This window comes from Triticum urartu, chromosome 5, assembly GCF_003073215.2.
Source record: "Triticum urartu cultivar G1812 chromosome 5, Tu2.1, whole genome shotgun sequence".
Classification (NCBI taxonomy): Eukaryota; Viridiplantae; Streptophyta; class Magnoliopsida; order Poales; family Poaceae; genus Triticum; species Triticum urartu.
Genome location: NC_053026.1, coordinates 576051471 through 576067122, shown reverse-complemented (window position 1 = coordinate 576067122; position 15652 = coordinate 576051471). Strand labels below are relative to the sequence as shown.

At 50.0% G+C, this 15652-nt stretch overlaps 1 protein-coding gene across 1 annotated transcript; it reads right to left on the bottom strand.

Annotated features, from left to right (window-relative positions):
• Window positions 1-1569: 1569 nt before the first annotated feature.
• Window positions 1570-14842, bottom strand: LOC125507424 (casein kinase 1-like protein HD16). Its single transcript, XM_048672002.1, has 18 exons — window positions 14744-14842; window positions 13809-14153; window positions 13357-13595; window positions 13165-13258; window positions 12680-12805; window positions 12448-12521; window positions 12296-12365; window positions 12090-12203; window positions 11780-11828; window positions 11544-11610; window positions 11342-11471; window positions 11028-11243; window positions 10814-10944; window positions 7936-8015; window positions 5753-5760; window positions 2231-2341; window positions 1888-2076; window positions 1570-1758 (listed from the first exon to the last, which is right to left on the bottom strand). The coding sequence occupies exons 1-18, from the start codon at window positions 14840-14842 to the stop codon at window positions 1570-1572; spliced, it is 2331 nt and encodes a 776-aa protein (XP_048527959.1).
• Between the last annotated feature and the right edge of the window lie 810 nt (window positions 14843-15652).

The following is a 15652-nucleotide window of genomic DNA, read 5'->3' as shown; positions in this document are numbered from 1 at the left end:
CGCAGCCATCAACACGCAGTTCGCCCGTGGCAGATCGAGGCGACGTAGATGTTCTTTGCCCGTTGCTCCTGAAATATTGGCGTTCATAAGTGAGGTCCACGCATGTATTGTAAAATAAGAAGACACAACCTAAGTATAGGCAATTTATTTGGTTGCAAGGTGGGTACTCTTTCGTTTTCTCGTGTTGGGTTAAATCCCTCGTGTCAAGGTATGTCGGCAACCCAATGTCAGCCCATAAGTCCAACATACATGAACCATTGATCTTTGTTGTATTCAATCGTTGTGAGTGCTTCCTAGTGAAGTGAAAAAAAGAAAAAAATTCTAGTCACACCACCCAGCTGGTGGTGGCTGCCACTGCAAGAGTGAGAGGGAGTACACAACAATAACACAACCCGCAAGAGAGAAGAATAAGAAGGAAAGAGGTTCCGTACAGATTTGCTGCATCTGAATAGACGGTGTTCAATATGGTATTGAAGGTTCAAATGTACTTGTATTGGCACCAAATTTGGTGAGCTCGTTCCTTATTTTGAGTTCTCTGATATCGTTAGCTGGTTGGAGGATTTGGTCAGCGGAGAATCTCATTGTCTTGGTGCTAAGGATTACTCTAATGGTAGGTTGGAGGAAGAAATCTACATGGAACCGTCGAAGGGGTTCCTTATGAAAGGCAAAGCAGGTTACCTATGAGGGGGAATGGTGTCATGGCAAAGCAGGTTGCCAAAGAGTGTGGCATTGAATACAACTGAAGCTGAATTTATTGTAGCAACAGAGCTATAAAACGATTGGGGCAAAACAAGTATGTATTGTTTTGTGACAACAAAACATCATCCACTTGAGAGTAAAAATGCGAGCTTTCATTCAAGGTCCAAGTATATTGAAGTCCGTTATCATTTGATTTGAGTGTCCAGATTTGTTGCATCTGCCTAGACAGTGTTAAGCTGGTGACTCGAGGCTTAAATGTGCTTGGATTGGCACCAAACTTTGTAAATTGGTGACAAATGTCCGCCTGGCTCCATTTGGTGCGTAAATTGAAATCGGTCAATCCAACACAAACGTTTGATATATTTAGATAGAAGTTAAATACTAGTGGTGTATTCACCTTTAAGTCTATGTATGCGGACCTTTATCAAGCCTGTTTTCCGCGGAATCACATCTGGAAGACCAAAGTTCAATTAAAACTAAAGTGTCCACGTGGTTTCTACAAAGGAAGTGATTCTCGCTAAAGATAATTTGGCAAACAAAAACTGATAGAGATGTCAAAAATCTTGTTTCTTGTTTTTGTGATCAAGAGGAAACAATTTACCATCATTTTCTCTCTTGCCCGTTTGCCCCTTTGATCTGACGTGCGGTGCTTGCACCATGTAACTTGCCCCCACCAACAAGTACCACAATTTTGTTTGGGAATTGGCTGGTTGGTATTCACAAAAATCTTAAGGGACAAATCTGAGCGTGAGTTTGTGCCTTATTATGGATAATTTGAACTTGCCAGAATGACTATTTTTAACACAATCAATTGCTCCTGATTTTTTGCAGATTATCTACAGGGTCACCACGTTGATCCGTACTTTGTCATTACTTTAGTGTGTGGACGCGCTCCCGGGCATATGACTTTTGGGTGCAGCCGTTTGAGACACTAGCACGGGGCTTATTCAACCGGTTTGGCTGGTTATGTGACTGAGTCATGTAATCTTTTTTCTGACCGATTATGTTCTTGTATTTTAGTATTTTTGGTCTTGTGGGGCTCTTTTGAATATTTGACATCTTTTAGTAAAGATAATAGTGTGCATCATATGGATGCAGAGGCCGGGTTATCCCCTTTATATATAAAAAAAGTGAACAGGTCATCAGATTTGGAGACCAATTCAGAGCTAGCAAAGTATGCAGGGGTACCTTTATAGCCTTGCAAGGGAAAGCAGAAGTTAGAAGTGTTTCGTCCATCGGTTTCTTCTTGGGCTTCTTGGCCCTGCTCATGATAAAAGCGGCCTGGTCAGGCGTTGCTGCACATGAGGTTATTCTGTAACCGGCGTCATACTGCCGATGGAGTCCTTTACTTGGATACAGGAAATCTAACTCAACAACCTGCAAGGTGCAAGATAGATTCAGTTTTGCCACTTGCCATGCGGCAATGCCACATTGATCGCATTAATTCATCGCGGATGAAACTATAACATGAGGAACCACCAAATTCATGAAAATGATTTATCGCAAAGGAGTGCAGGCAGAGTGTTTTAACCTGGTAGGAGTATCCTGCATTCCTCGACATGACAACACCCCAACGACTCCCAGCAGTGCCCATAGATGTTACATGAAAACCTTCTTTCCACTTTTTACTAATCCACATGTACTGTTAGGGCTGCTGTTCACTAGTGGAGGCTGGCTTGGTTTAGTCCCACCTCGCTTACGGGAGAAGGCCATGACCAACTTATAAGGGAGAGTATCCCTCCTCCTTTCAGTCCGGGCTTTTGGGATGGAGTGGGCTCTCCGCTGAATGTTGGCCCATGTGCGCATAAACGTCGAGAACGTAAGTAGAGTGTGGGTTAGATCGAGTTGGACGCTAACATCTGGTATCAGAGTCAGCATCGCCATGCCTTCCTGAGGGGCTTCTCAGGGGGATGGGATGTTAGGGCTGCTGTCCACTAGTGGAGCCTGGCTTGGTTTAGTCCCACCTCGCTGGGAGGAGGCCATGACCAACTTATAAGGGAGAGTATCCCTCCTCCTTTCAGTCCGGGCTTTTGGGATGGAGTGGGCTCTCCGCTGAATGTTGGCCCATGTGCGCATAAACGTCGAGAACGTAAGTAGAGTGTGGGTTAGATCGAGTTGGACGCTAACATCTGGTATCAGAGTCAGCATCGCCATGCCTTCCTGAGGGGCTTCTCAGGGGGATGGGATGTTAGGGCTGCTGTCCACTAGTGGAGCCTGGCTTGGTTTAGTCCCACCTCGCTGGGAGGAGGCCATGACCAACTTATAAGGGAGAGTATCCCTCCTCCTTTCAGTCCGGGCTTTTGGGATGGAGTGGGCTCTCCGCTGAATGTTGGCCCATGTGCGCATAAACGTCCAGAACGTAAGTAGAGTGTGGGCTAGATCGAGTTGGACGCTAACATTTGGTATCAGAGCCAGCATCGCCATGTTGGGGAACGTAGCAGAAATTCAAAATTTTCTACGCATCACCAAGATCAATCTATGGAGTAATCTAGCAACGAGGGGAAGGAGAGTGCATCTACATACCCTTGTAGATCGCTAAGTGGAAGCGTTCAAGTGAACGGGGTTGATGGAGTCGTACTCGTCGTGATCCAAATCACCGATGATCCTAGTGCCGAACGGACGACACCTCCGTGTTCAACACACGTACAGCCCGGTGACGTCTCCTACACCTTGATCCAGCAAGCGAAGAAGGAGAGGTTGGGGAAGACTCTGTCCAGCAGCAGCACGACGGCGTGGTGGTGGTGGAGGAGCGCAGGACTCCAGCAGGGCTTCGCCAAGCACTACGAGAGACGATGAGGGAGAGGGGTAGGGCTGCGCCAATAGGGAGATTGAATCACATGTGTTGGGCAGCCCCAAACCTCAAGTATATATAGGGGAAGGGGAGGGGCTGCGCCTCCACCTAGGGTTCCCTCCCTAGGGGTGGCGGCAGCCCCCAGATCCCATCTGGGGTGGCGGCCAAGTGGAGGGGAAGAGGGAGGCGCACCAGGCATGGGCCTTAGGGCCCATCTGCCCTTAGGGTTTGCCCCCTCTTCCCCTTAGGCGCATGGGCCTTGGTGGGGAGGCGCCCCGGCCCACTTAGGTGCTGGTCCCTTTCCACTATTGGCCCATGTAGGCCTCCGGGGCTGGTGGCCCCACCTGGTGGACCCCCGGACCCCTCCGGTGATGCCCAGAACACTTCCGGTGGCCAAAACCATACTTCCTATATATTAATCTTTACCTCCGAACCATTCCGGAACTCCTCGTGACGTCCGGGATCTCATCCGGGACTCCGAACAACATTCGGTAACCGCATACATACTTTCCCTATAATCCTAGCATCATCGAACCTTAAGTGTGTAGACCCTACGGGTTCGTGAGTCATGCAGACATGGCCGAGACAACTCTCCGGTCAATAACCAACAGCGGGATCTGGATACCCATGTTGGCTCCCACATGCTCCACGATGATCTCATCGGTTGAACCACGATGTCAAGGACTTAAACAATCCCGTATATAATTCCCTTTGTCTAGCGGTACGATACTTGCCTGAGATTCGATCGTCGGTATCCCGATACCTTGTTCAATCTCGTTACCGGCAAGTCTCTTTACTCGTTCCGTAACACATCATCCCGTGATCAACTCCTTGGTCACATTGTGCACATTATGATGATGTCCTACCGAGTGGGCCCAGAGATACCTCTCCGTTTACACGGAGTGACAAATCCCAGTCTCGATTCGTGCCAACCCAACAGACACTTTCGGAGATACCTGTAGTGAACCTTTATAGCCACCCAGTTACGTTGTGACGTTTGGCACACCCAAAGCACCCCTACGGTATCCGGGAGTTGCACAATCTCATGTTCTAAGGAAATGATACTTGACATTAGAAAAGCTTTAGCATACGAACTACACGATCTTTGTGCTAGGCTTAGGATTGGGTCTTGTCCATCACATCATTCTCCTAATGATGTGATCCCGTTATCAACGACATCCAATGTCCATGGTCAGGAAACCATAACCATCTATTGATCAACGAGCTAGTCAACTAGAGGCTTACTAGGGACATGGTGTTGTCTATGTATCCACACATGTATCTGAGTTTCCTATCAATACAATTCTAGCATGGATAATAAACGATTATCATGAACAAGAAATATAATAATAACCAATTTATTATTGCCTCTAGGGCATATTTCCAACACCGCCATGCCTTCCTGAGGGGCTTCTCAGGGGGATGGGATGTTAGGGCTGTTGTACACTAGTGGAGGCTGGCTTGGTTTAGTCCCACCTCGCTTACGGGAGGAGGCCATGACCAACTTATAAGGGAGAGTATCCCTCCTCCTTTCAGTCCGGGCTTTTGGGATGGAGTGGGCTCTCCGCTGAATGTTGGCCCATGTGCGTATAAACGTTTAGAACGTAAGTAGAGTGTGGGCTAGATCGAGTTGGACGCTAACATCTGGTATCAGAGCCAACATCGCCATGCCTTCCTGAGGGGCTTCTCAGGGGGATGGGATGTTAGGGCTGCTGTCCACTAGTGGAGGCTGGCTTGATTTAGTCCCACCTCGCTTACGGGAGGAGGCCATGACCAACTTATAAGGGAGAGTATCCCTCCTCCTTTCAGTCCGGGCTTTTGGGATGGAGTGGGCTCTCCGCTGAATGTTGGCCCATGTGTGTATAAACGTCCAGAACGTAAGTAGAGTGTGGGCTAGATCGAGTTGGACGCTAACATCTGGCCGGTGGGCCTAGCTAAACCGGCCATAACACATTCCTTGCCCTTTACAAGTGGTCCGTTCATAGTTCTTCAAGTGCCATGAGATCCTGGCCACTTGCCGCCCCCTCCCCTACTTGCTTCGTAGGCACATTATCATCATAGGTTCTTCATACCTGAGATCAATGATAAGATGACTTTAACCGTTAGGTGGCCCAGTTACTGTCTTGTAATGATTTTGGCTGAAAACATAAACTGCCTTATGATGATGATCGATGTTGTGAACTTACAATTCCTCTTAGTGTGAACTCCACTTTTTTTTAAATGTCATCTGCAGTAATGAACTAATGATGACTTTCATTGTACCTGATATCCTGGTGAAAGCAGCTATCCGAAACAATATGATTATGCTTTTCAGTAATTAAACCATCCATGCTAGTTGTCAGGTATGAAAGGTTTTCGTTTCCGTTTATTTTGATCTAAGCTTAAGAAGCTCCTGTTTGTATGGCTACACTCGCTTGCTTGTTCTAGAATTTGAAAGATATGAAGCCTGCCTATTTCAGTAGTTATTGATCAATGTTTATAACCTTCCTAAATAAAATATTGTATTAAGTAATGGAACTGTAAATATATATATCCTGTCATTTTAGATACCACTACAATGTAGATGATTCAAGGCTGGATCATCATATAGAAAAAGATAAAGGGGATGGCTTTTCAGTTAGCTGTGTAGCTTCTTCTTCAGCAAATCATTGTGCTCTCATCATGGATGCTGTGACCGGCCTTCATTCTCAAGTTTACAAGTTTTCACATATTTTCCTTCCTGAGGTGTGCGACTATCTTTGTCTTCTCTAGTTTGCATTTTTTAGGGATCCAAAATCCTGACACTATCATGTTTCTAACCTTATGCGTAGAATTGGATTATAGAGCAGTGGGGGAATGACTATTACATAACAGCAATAGCTGGAACAATCAATGGAAGCTCATTGGTTGTAATGTCCAAAGGTTTGTAAATAGCTGCTCTCTGCTGATAACTGCTGTTCTTACTGGCCTATTGTCATGTGCTTTAACTGCCCCCTTCGTGAAGATTATATTGTCGAATAGAATGCCTCTGTACGTGTGGCAGATTGGCAGTATTGTGTTAATCCAGTACATCACAGCGGCGTTTTATCACACGGCTTATGTGGGATCAGAGCGGAGGAGATTATGGTTATACCAATTTTATACCGCATTTTGTCGTACGTGCAGTCAATGCCTTCCGAAAAGAACAGTTATCTTGAAACAAGCATTTAGTAGAACATCCTGTACGCAAAGGTTATGTAGGGGTCGTTAGAAATTCAGAATTTGCTTTTGCGTGTAGGGTAGCTGTACAATTCTCTTCTGTTTACCCTTATGATACAAAAGATACACACTTAGGTGCGTGTTTGAGAAGAAATTCAGAATTTGTGCGTGGAGGTCGCACAGCATTGTTGGGACACAATTCGTAACTGTGTCCTGGACATGTCAATATTGATTTGTCATTGGTCACTGTTCTTTAAACTAGCGGTGAGCAAACACTGTACCAGTTTTCTGTTTTAAAGTATTTTCATATGACGTGACCGTATGGTGATTAAACAAATTTTATCAACAGCCTGTCTACTGTGTACATCCTTGCTATTTCATATAGGAGGACCGTTGACCACTTTCTTTCCATGATATATACTTCTAAATTGATTTTGATACAATCACAGGAACTCCGTACACACTGCAGACATACAAAGTCAGTGAATCTTGTCCGTACATGTTAGCGTCCAACTCGATCTAGCCCATACTCTACTTACATTCTGGTCGTTTATGTGCACATGGGTCAACATTCAGCGGAGAGCCCACTTCATCCCAAAAGCCCGGACTGAAAGGAGGAGGGATACTCTCCTTTATAAGTTGGTCATGGCCTCCTCCCCTAAGCAAGGTGGGACTAAACCAAGCCAGCCTCCACTAGTGGACAGCAGCCCTAACATCCCATCCCCCTGAGAAGCCCCTCAGGAAGGCATGGCGATGCTGGCTCTGATACCAGATGTTAGCGTCCAACTCGATCTAGCCCACACTCTACTTACGTTCTGGACGTTTATGCGCACATGGGCCAACATTCAGCGGAGAGCCCACTCCATCCCAAAAGCCCGGACTGAAAGAGGAGGGATACTCTCCTTTATAAGTTGGTCATGGCCTCCTCCCGTAAGCGAGGTGGGACTAAACCAAGCCAGCCTCCACTAATGGACAACAGCCCTAACATCCCATCCCCTGAGAAGCCCCTCAGGAAGGCATGACGATACTGGCTCTGATACCAGATGTTAGCGTCCAACTCGATCTAGCCCACACTCTACTTACGTTCTGGACGTTTATGCGCATATGGGCCAACATTCAGCGGAGAGCCCACTCCATCCCAAAAGTCCGGACTGAAAGGAGGAGGGATACTCTCCCTTATAAGTTGGTCATGGCCTCCTCCCGTAAGTGAGGTGGGACTAAACCAAGCCAGCCTCACTAGTGGAAAGCAGCCCTAACAGTTTAATTACTGAAAAGCATAATCATATTGTTTCGGATAGCTGCTTTCACCAGGATATCAGGTACAATGAAAGTCGTCATTAGTTCATTACTGCAGATGACATTTAAAAAAAAGTGGAGTTCACACTAAGAGGAATCATAAGTTCACAACATCGATCATCATCATAAGGCAATTTATGTTTTCAGCCAAAATCATTACAAGACAGTAACTGGGCCACCTAACGGTTAAAGTCATCTTATCATTGATCTCAGGTATGAAGAACCTATGATGATAATGTGCCTACGAAGCAAGTAGGGGAGGAGGCGGCAAGTGGCCAGGATCTCATGGCGCTTCCCCACCTTATAGCTCGAGGACGAGCTGTTTGTGCAGGCGGGGAGAAGTATTATGGCCGGTTTAGCTAGGCCCACCGGGCAATCTTAGCCCACAAGTTATCTTAGGTTAATTCTTATGCAAGTTATCTTAGGTCAATTCTTCTGCAAGTTATCTAGGTTATAAATATAGGCTGTAAGACTCTTTTTGGAATTAAGCAATAAGAAGATTATCTCTATTGCCCGGCTCCCAGAGGAGCCGGAACCCTAGCCGCCCCCTGCCTCTTGCGCTGCCGCCGCCATCCTCCTCTCCCGCGACGGCGCCCAGCCGCCGGCGCGGCCGCTCATCGCCAGGCCCAGCCCCCTCCTCCCCCTACTGCCTATGGCCAAGACCGGGCAGAACCCTAGCTCCTAACACCTTGGTATCAGGTACCCGGGTTTCGACCATGTCTTCACCGCCTCCAAACCCGCCACCACCGCAGCCGCCGCTGCTCAACGCCTCCCCACCGCCGCTGCCACCAATTCCACCAACGCCGCCGCTGCGTCGCCGGGCACCACGGCCTCCCTATCGGCGCCAATCTCCCCCGCACCCGGCACCACGCCGGGCCAGGGCCAGCCACAAACCCCCCTCTAGCAACCACCGCCGTCGCCTCCCCCAGCGCCGCCGCAGTTCACACCGGAGGCCATGGCCGGCGTGCTCAACGACCTGGTCGTCGCGGTCCAGGGCATCCGCCTCTACTTGGCGGGCCCGTACGGGCCGCCTCCACTGCTTCATCCGGCCGCGTCCGCGGGCCAGCAGGCGCTGCCATGGTACTCAGTACCGGCGGCTACCCGGCGCTTTCCCCACCGGCGGCTTCGACGCCGCCTTGGCCGCAGTGGCCGACGCCGTTCGCGGCGCCAACCGCGCCGCCTGCCACCACCCAGGGACCGCAGTGGCCAACCTGGGCCCCGCCGCCCGCGCCGTCCCTCACCGCGCCATCCCTCCCGGCGGCAACGGTGCAGGTTCCACCACCGCCCCCGCCCAACCCTAGCCTGGGCCGGTCCTCGCCGAGCGGCCTTCCGATCCAGGAGGTCCGTTTCCCTTCGTCACCATCTCCACTTCCTGGCTGGCTCCACGGGCCGCCGTCAGCTTCCACGGAGGCCCGGCCGCCGTCAGGGTTCCAGTTGCAGCCCGAGGCGTCGGGAGCCACAGGGGACTACGCCGGCCCTTCCACCCAGGACCGAGCTCCGTCATCAGCTCTCCGTACCACCGACGCAGTGGGCCAGGGCGCGCCACACCAGCAGCCGCCCCGGTTCGCAAAGATCAACTTCGCCATGTACGACGGTTCAGACGACCCGCTTAACTGGCTCAACCAGTGTGACCAGTTCTTTCGTGGACAGCGCACGCCTGCGTCAGAGCGCACTTGGCTGGCTTCCTACCATCTCCGCCCAGACATGGTACTACGCCCTCGAGCAGGACGAGGGCGGCATGCCACCGTGGGATCGCTTCCGCGAGCTATGTCTTCTTCGATTCGGACCATCGGTACGCGGGAGCCACTTGGCCGAGTTGGGCCGCCTACCGTTCACCTCCACGGTGCAGGATTTCGCCGACCGCTTCCAGGCACTAGCATGCCACGCGCCTGGTGTGACGGCCTTACAGCGGGCGGAGCTCTTCGTCGGCGGCCTTCCCGACCACATCCGCGTGGACGTCGAGATGAAGGGGCCACAAGACCTTCAGACGGCCATGTACTACGCCCGCGCGTTCGAGCGCCGCGCGGTGGCCATCCAGCAGGAATCACCGTCCCGGACCGCCGGGTTGCTACCCGGGCCGGATTCCGTGCAGGGTCGGCCTGCGCAGGCTTCTGCGACAACCCTTGTCGCAACCGCGGCGCGGCAGTTCCGCCGGCTCACATCAGCCGAACTGCTCGAGCATCATCGCCAAGGGTTATGCTTCAACTGCGACGAGCCCTACACGCCCGGCCATGCCTGCCCGCGACTCTTCTACCTGGAGGTTGCAGACTACATTCCGGAGGACACCGTCGCCGCCGACCTGGCCGCCCCAGCTGTCGAGAAGGTGTTTGACGCTGGTTGATCGCCTCCAGGAGTTCCGCAAGCGCTTCCCCACCTTATAGCTCGAGGACGAGCTGTTTGTGCAGGCGGGGAGAAGTATTATGGCCGGTTTAGCTAGGCCCACCGGGCAATCTTAGCCCACAAGTTATCTTAGGTTAATTCTTATGCAAGTTATCTTAGGTTAATTCTTCTGCAAGTTATCTAGGTTATAAATATAGGCTGTAAGACTTTTTTTGGAATTAAGCAATAAGAAGATTATCTCTATTGCCCTGCTCCCAGAGGAGCCGGAACCCTAGCCGCCCCCTGCCTCTTGCGCTGCCGCCGCCATCCTCCTCTCCCGCGGCGGCGCCCAGCCGCCGGCGCGGCCGCTCATCGCCACGCCCAGCCCCCTCCTTCCCCTACTGCCTACGGCCAAGACCGGGCAGAACCCTAGCTCCTAACAGAATGACAATTCATAAAAGAAATAATGCCTGAGCAAACAAACATTAAAAATGAAGAATATGCCATTTATTTATATTTAAAAACAATTACCGCTGCTTCATGGGTGGCTTAGCATTATAAACAGATATCCATTCAGTTGCTGGGCTCCCCAACCGAACTTTTTTCATAGGTTTTTCATCTTGTTCAGGAGTTCCGACAATTCTTCCACGTTTATGTCCAACCTATAATGATGCATGGCCAAATATAATACACGCAAATTAAACTACCGAGTATAGAAGCATGCTGTGGTTAAAGCAGTACAGACCTCTAGAGCTCCATCGATTCTGATGGGTCTTGAAGCAGGTCTCTCGATCAAATCATCAAAGAGAGAAATAAGTTTTTGGTACTTTGGCTCTTCATCAAATTTCATAGTAGTAACCATCTCAAGAAAATGTTTGAATGGAGTTGGATAGGATCTACACAGCACCTCTGGAGAAGTCTCCATTTTCTTCTTACAAACAAGAAAGCTCTTGTTATCTCCCTGCAATAATAAGCCAATCAACACAAAAGTACATTTAAGAGAGCAAGTAGAAAATAATAATCAAACTCTGTTGACTTGTCGAGCACATTGAAGACTACCTGACAGTCTTGCCATGGCAAGCTTCCTCTTAACAAAAACAAAAGGGTGTATGCTAGTGACTCCAGATCATCCCTCCTACTAGCTGTACGGCCTAAATGGGCATGGACGCTGGCATATCTAATTGTTCCCCTGGGAAACGTGAAAAGGAAAAAAGTCAAATTTGTACCGTAATTATGTACAGAAAAAGTAGTAAGAACAAACCTAAATATGTCTGGCCTCTGGTCATACTGAACATGCTTGCTGAATGATCCTCTTTTCCAGTTGGATGCTGCATAATTTTAGTATCAGAAGAACCATGCGAAAAAGGTTAGTGAGGCATAAAATGCATCAACATTCTATCAAGTAGCCAGTTCCTCTGAGCAAAGGGCATAGTGTTTTGAGAACACCAAGCTGAATATCTTCATATATGGATGAAACTACCTTATGTAATAGCATACCTAAGCCAAAATTTATGAGAAAAAGCTTATTTTCTTGAGCAGATCCAGGCTGACCGAGCAAAAAGTTTTCAGGTTTGACATCACCATGTACAAAGCTGGGAATAATAGCAGGAGCAGCAAGTGTTAACACCACCGGGGGAAAAAAGCAGCAAGTGCTAACATCAGTGAATAAAAACTATGGGAAATGCAACTCAAAAACATCAAATGGCTTTAAATTACCCTTTGGAGTGAATCTTCTGAAAAATTGATATGGCATCAACGGCAATACGAGCAACCATTTGAAATGGCATCCTGTTAGGGGAGTTCATACTTTCAGCAAGTAGTAAGGAGAACAACCAGAGAGCGTGAAAAGATGGATGGTATACCTCTTCTGTTCCAGTGAATCCCGAACATCCCAGAGGTTAGGACCAAGCATATCCATTATCTGAAATTTAGAATGATTGTTCAGTGAAAATAGCATAATGAGTTGAGAGGCACTTCCGAGTGAATTTTTTTCTCTCGGAAAGTTAAACTCACAAGAGTGTGGTAGTCTCCTTGACGACCCATGTAGTGTACCGATGGTATGCCATAACAGCCGTTGAGAGTCCTGCTCACAAAAAGGATAACATGACATCCTCCACAGAAAACTATACAAATGTAAAAAAGGGATGATTGTGTATAATTCTTACTGATATACTTTCCACTCTAATGGGGTGTCATAGCAACCTGCTCTGCTTTTCCGCTGCTCAAATTTAAGTGCAACCTACATGAAGATAAGATTATTTTTAGATAAAAGAGGATCTCATCTAGCCTCTGCATCGACTGATGCACAAACAAATGTATATTGAAGTGAAATACAGAGAAGATTATAATGTCAAGGACAGATTTCGGTGTCCGTTTAATGCAGGTAGATAAGAGAACCTCGTGTGCATTTCGACCGTCGTATGCTCCACCAGGCATATTTATTCGTCTGCCAACATAGACCTTGCCAGGGCTACATTTACTTAACTTCCTACCAGTTATATATTCTGGGGGGTCACATACTACCTGCATCCAACAGTTGAATTAAGATTTAGGATTTAGGAGCTTAATTCATGGCAGCTAAACTCTAGCATATAAACTGATATTGGTAGATCAGTAATCATAGCAGCACACGAGAGGCAAACTCAGAAAAACTATGCACCCCGAGCAATATATGATAAAACTATTTTGGTGATGAATTTTTATGCGAAAAGACATTGCAAGTTAGTTCTGATGCCAGAAAATGCACTATTTCTAGAACTTCCCAGCAGAGTTGTCAAAGTTGAGAGATTAGGAAAGGTGTTCAGCTCTGCTACATATATTACGACCTATGAAAGTTGTTCCAGTGAGATATGAGCAGCCACGGGAAATTTAGGAAAGATTACCCTCTTTGGCACCGGCGATATCGTCATGGTCTGAACACCTTCAGTAATAGCTCCTGGGATGTCATTTCGTTTAGGCTTCGAAGCTGGGCTTTCTCTTTCGACAGTAGCAGAACAGTTAACAGCCTGTGAATATAAATGAACACTTAAAACTCAGTGCGAGTGTAAAAAAAGGGGGCGTGAAGAACAGAACACGAAGTCATGCATACCCTCTGAGGCAATGGCGCTATCATGGCTTCACTTTCGGGCTTTTCACCCACTGCACATCTATCGGCGCCTTTGGGGAGTTGGTCAGTCTGCACACCAATATCCCTGAACCCCTTGCCTCCAGGCTTGGAAGCTGGCCTTCGTCTTCCCTCGGCAGTGCCACCGCCACCACCACGCCTTCCACTCCTCCCCCAAGGGGTCACATTGCCAATTTGATTGTGCAGAAGCTACCAAAACGAGTTAAACAGTCAGGCCGGAGCAGGCAGAGATTTAGTCTGGTGATTAGTGAGAGGAATACCAAACACATGAATCATTGCAGCAGGCAATGGCGATGAAAGTTCAGTTAATCGGCTGGCAGCACGGATCATGCTACGATGCGATGAACAAGAGAAGCTTTTTCTGACGATATATAAACAAAACAAAGGGGAAACTAGCCGTACCCTTTTGTGTGCCGCTTGTGCTGATCCGTCGGCGGCACTATCACCGCCCCTTCCCGAGCAATCGGCAGCCCTGCCGCCGCCCTCGTCGCCGCCGGCTGCCTTGTTCAAATTGGCAGGCTCCTTGTTGAGACCGAGGTCTTGCTGGACTCTGCCTGCACATTCAGCCTGTTCAGCGACATCTTCAGGGATGACCTGCTCCTGTCGAGTCTGGTCAGTGTGCAGATCATTGGTAGTCCTGAATCTCTTGCGTCTAGGCTTCGTGGCTGGCCCTCCTCTTCCCTGGGCATTGCCACCACCACCGGGCCTTCCAGCCCTCCCCCGTGGAGTCGCATTGCCAATTTGATCCTGCAGAAGCTACCAAAACCAATCAAACAATCAGGCCGGATGGATAGAAGGCAGCAGCGATGATAGTTCAGTCAATCGAAGGGAAGCTTGCAGTTGCAGAGTTTTTTTTTTGAACGTTGGCAGGTGAGCTGCCAAATACATTGATCAGAAGAAGCATTATAAGAACCCTCCAAGGAGGAAAGCACAGCAAAAGACTAGTGCAGAAAGAAAAGAAAGAAAACAATCGACACCAGCACAAACCCAAGCTCCACCAACAAGCTATGAACAACATCGGAAACCATCGCTATGCCTCCAAGGTGACGCCTCCAAAAAGGGAATGAAGTCGAGAACAACACTGTCACCCGATCTGGCCTAGCCAAATCTTAGGTTTTCATCCGGAGACCACAAGTCATGAGGTATGAAGAGCAAAACGAACTTCACGGCGGCACCTCCAAGGAGGAAGACGATGTCCATAAACGCCGTTACCGTCGGCATTGACCAGATCAGTGCAGGATTTTTATCCGAAGCCGAGTCTTTAACCAATCATGGATCCGAGTCCTGCCAGCACCACCGAGCAGAAAAGGGTCATGCACACACTACCAGGAACAGACTTGCCACCGCCGCACGCAGAACTCGGCGAATATGAGCCAACCTGGCTGGGCCGTCCCGCCGCACACAGGCCTGGGCGAGCTAAAGCCAGATCCGGCCATTCTCGGCCTTCGTGCGCAGAACTAGGCGAGAATCCGCACCGCAGCGCACAGAAAGAGTCGAGTTAGAGCCGGAGCTGGTCGGTCAGCACCGCCGTGTGCCAGACTGGACGGACACCGATCTGGATTGACAGCCTCGCACCGCCGCGCGCAAGGACAGGGCCAGCCGAACTGGATCTGGTGTGCCTGAGAGCCTCGTCTGCACCATAGACTCTTGTACGGCGCCGCTACTCCAAGGAGATGGACGTGGACACGCTTGAGGTAGGGCCCACCAGCATCCGCCGAATCCACCCCACCGCCGCCACCAGCGCGCCCCGGGCAGCGAGATCCGGCCACGGATAGACCAGATCGGGCTCGGTCGCGACAGACCCGCAACGTCTCAGGGCGCACGAACGCGCCAGATCCACGCAGGACCTGCCCCGACCTCCCGCAACGCGCCCCCGCGCCCGTACTTACGCGGCGCGCCTAGGCTCGCATCGCTGCGCCCGCTCCGGCCAGCTGCGCCCGCCGCGCCCACTGACGCCAGCTCGCCGTCTCCGCTTGTTCACCGCGCCGCGCCCACCGCGCCAGCCAGGCTCCCCGGCGCCTGCTCACCGCGCACCGCGCGCGTCGCCGACGCCAGCTCGCCGCGCATACCACCGCCTGCTCACCGCGAGCGCCGCGCCCACCACTGCCTGCTCACCGCGCGCACCGCGCCTCTCCTTGGCCGAGCACCCCCGCACCGCCCAGACCTTGCGAGAGGGAAGAAAAGGAAGGCCCCGTCGCCGCCGACGCCGTGCGGCCTTTGCCCGGCGGCGCTTGCCGGCGGCGGCG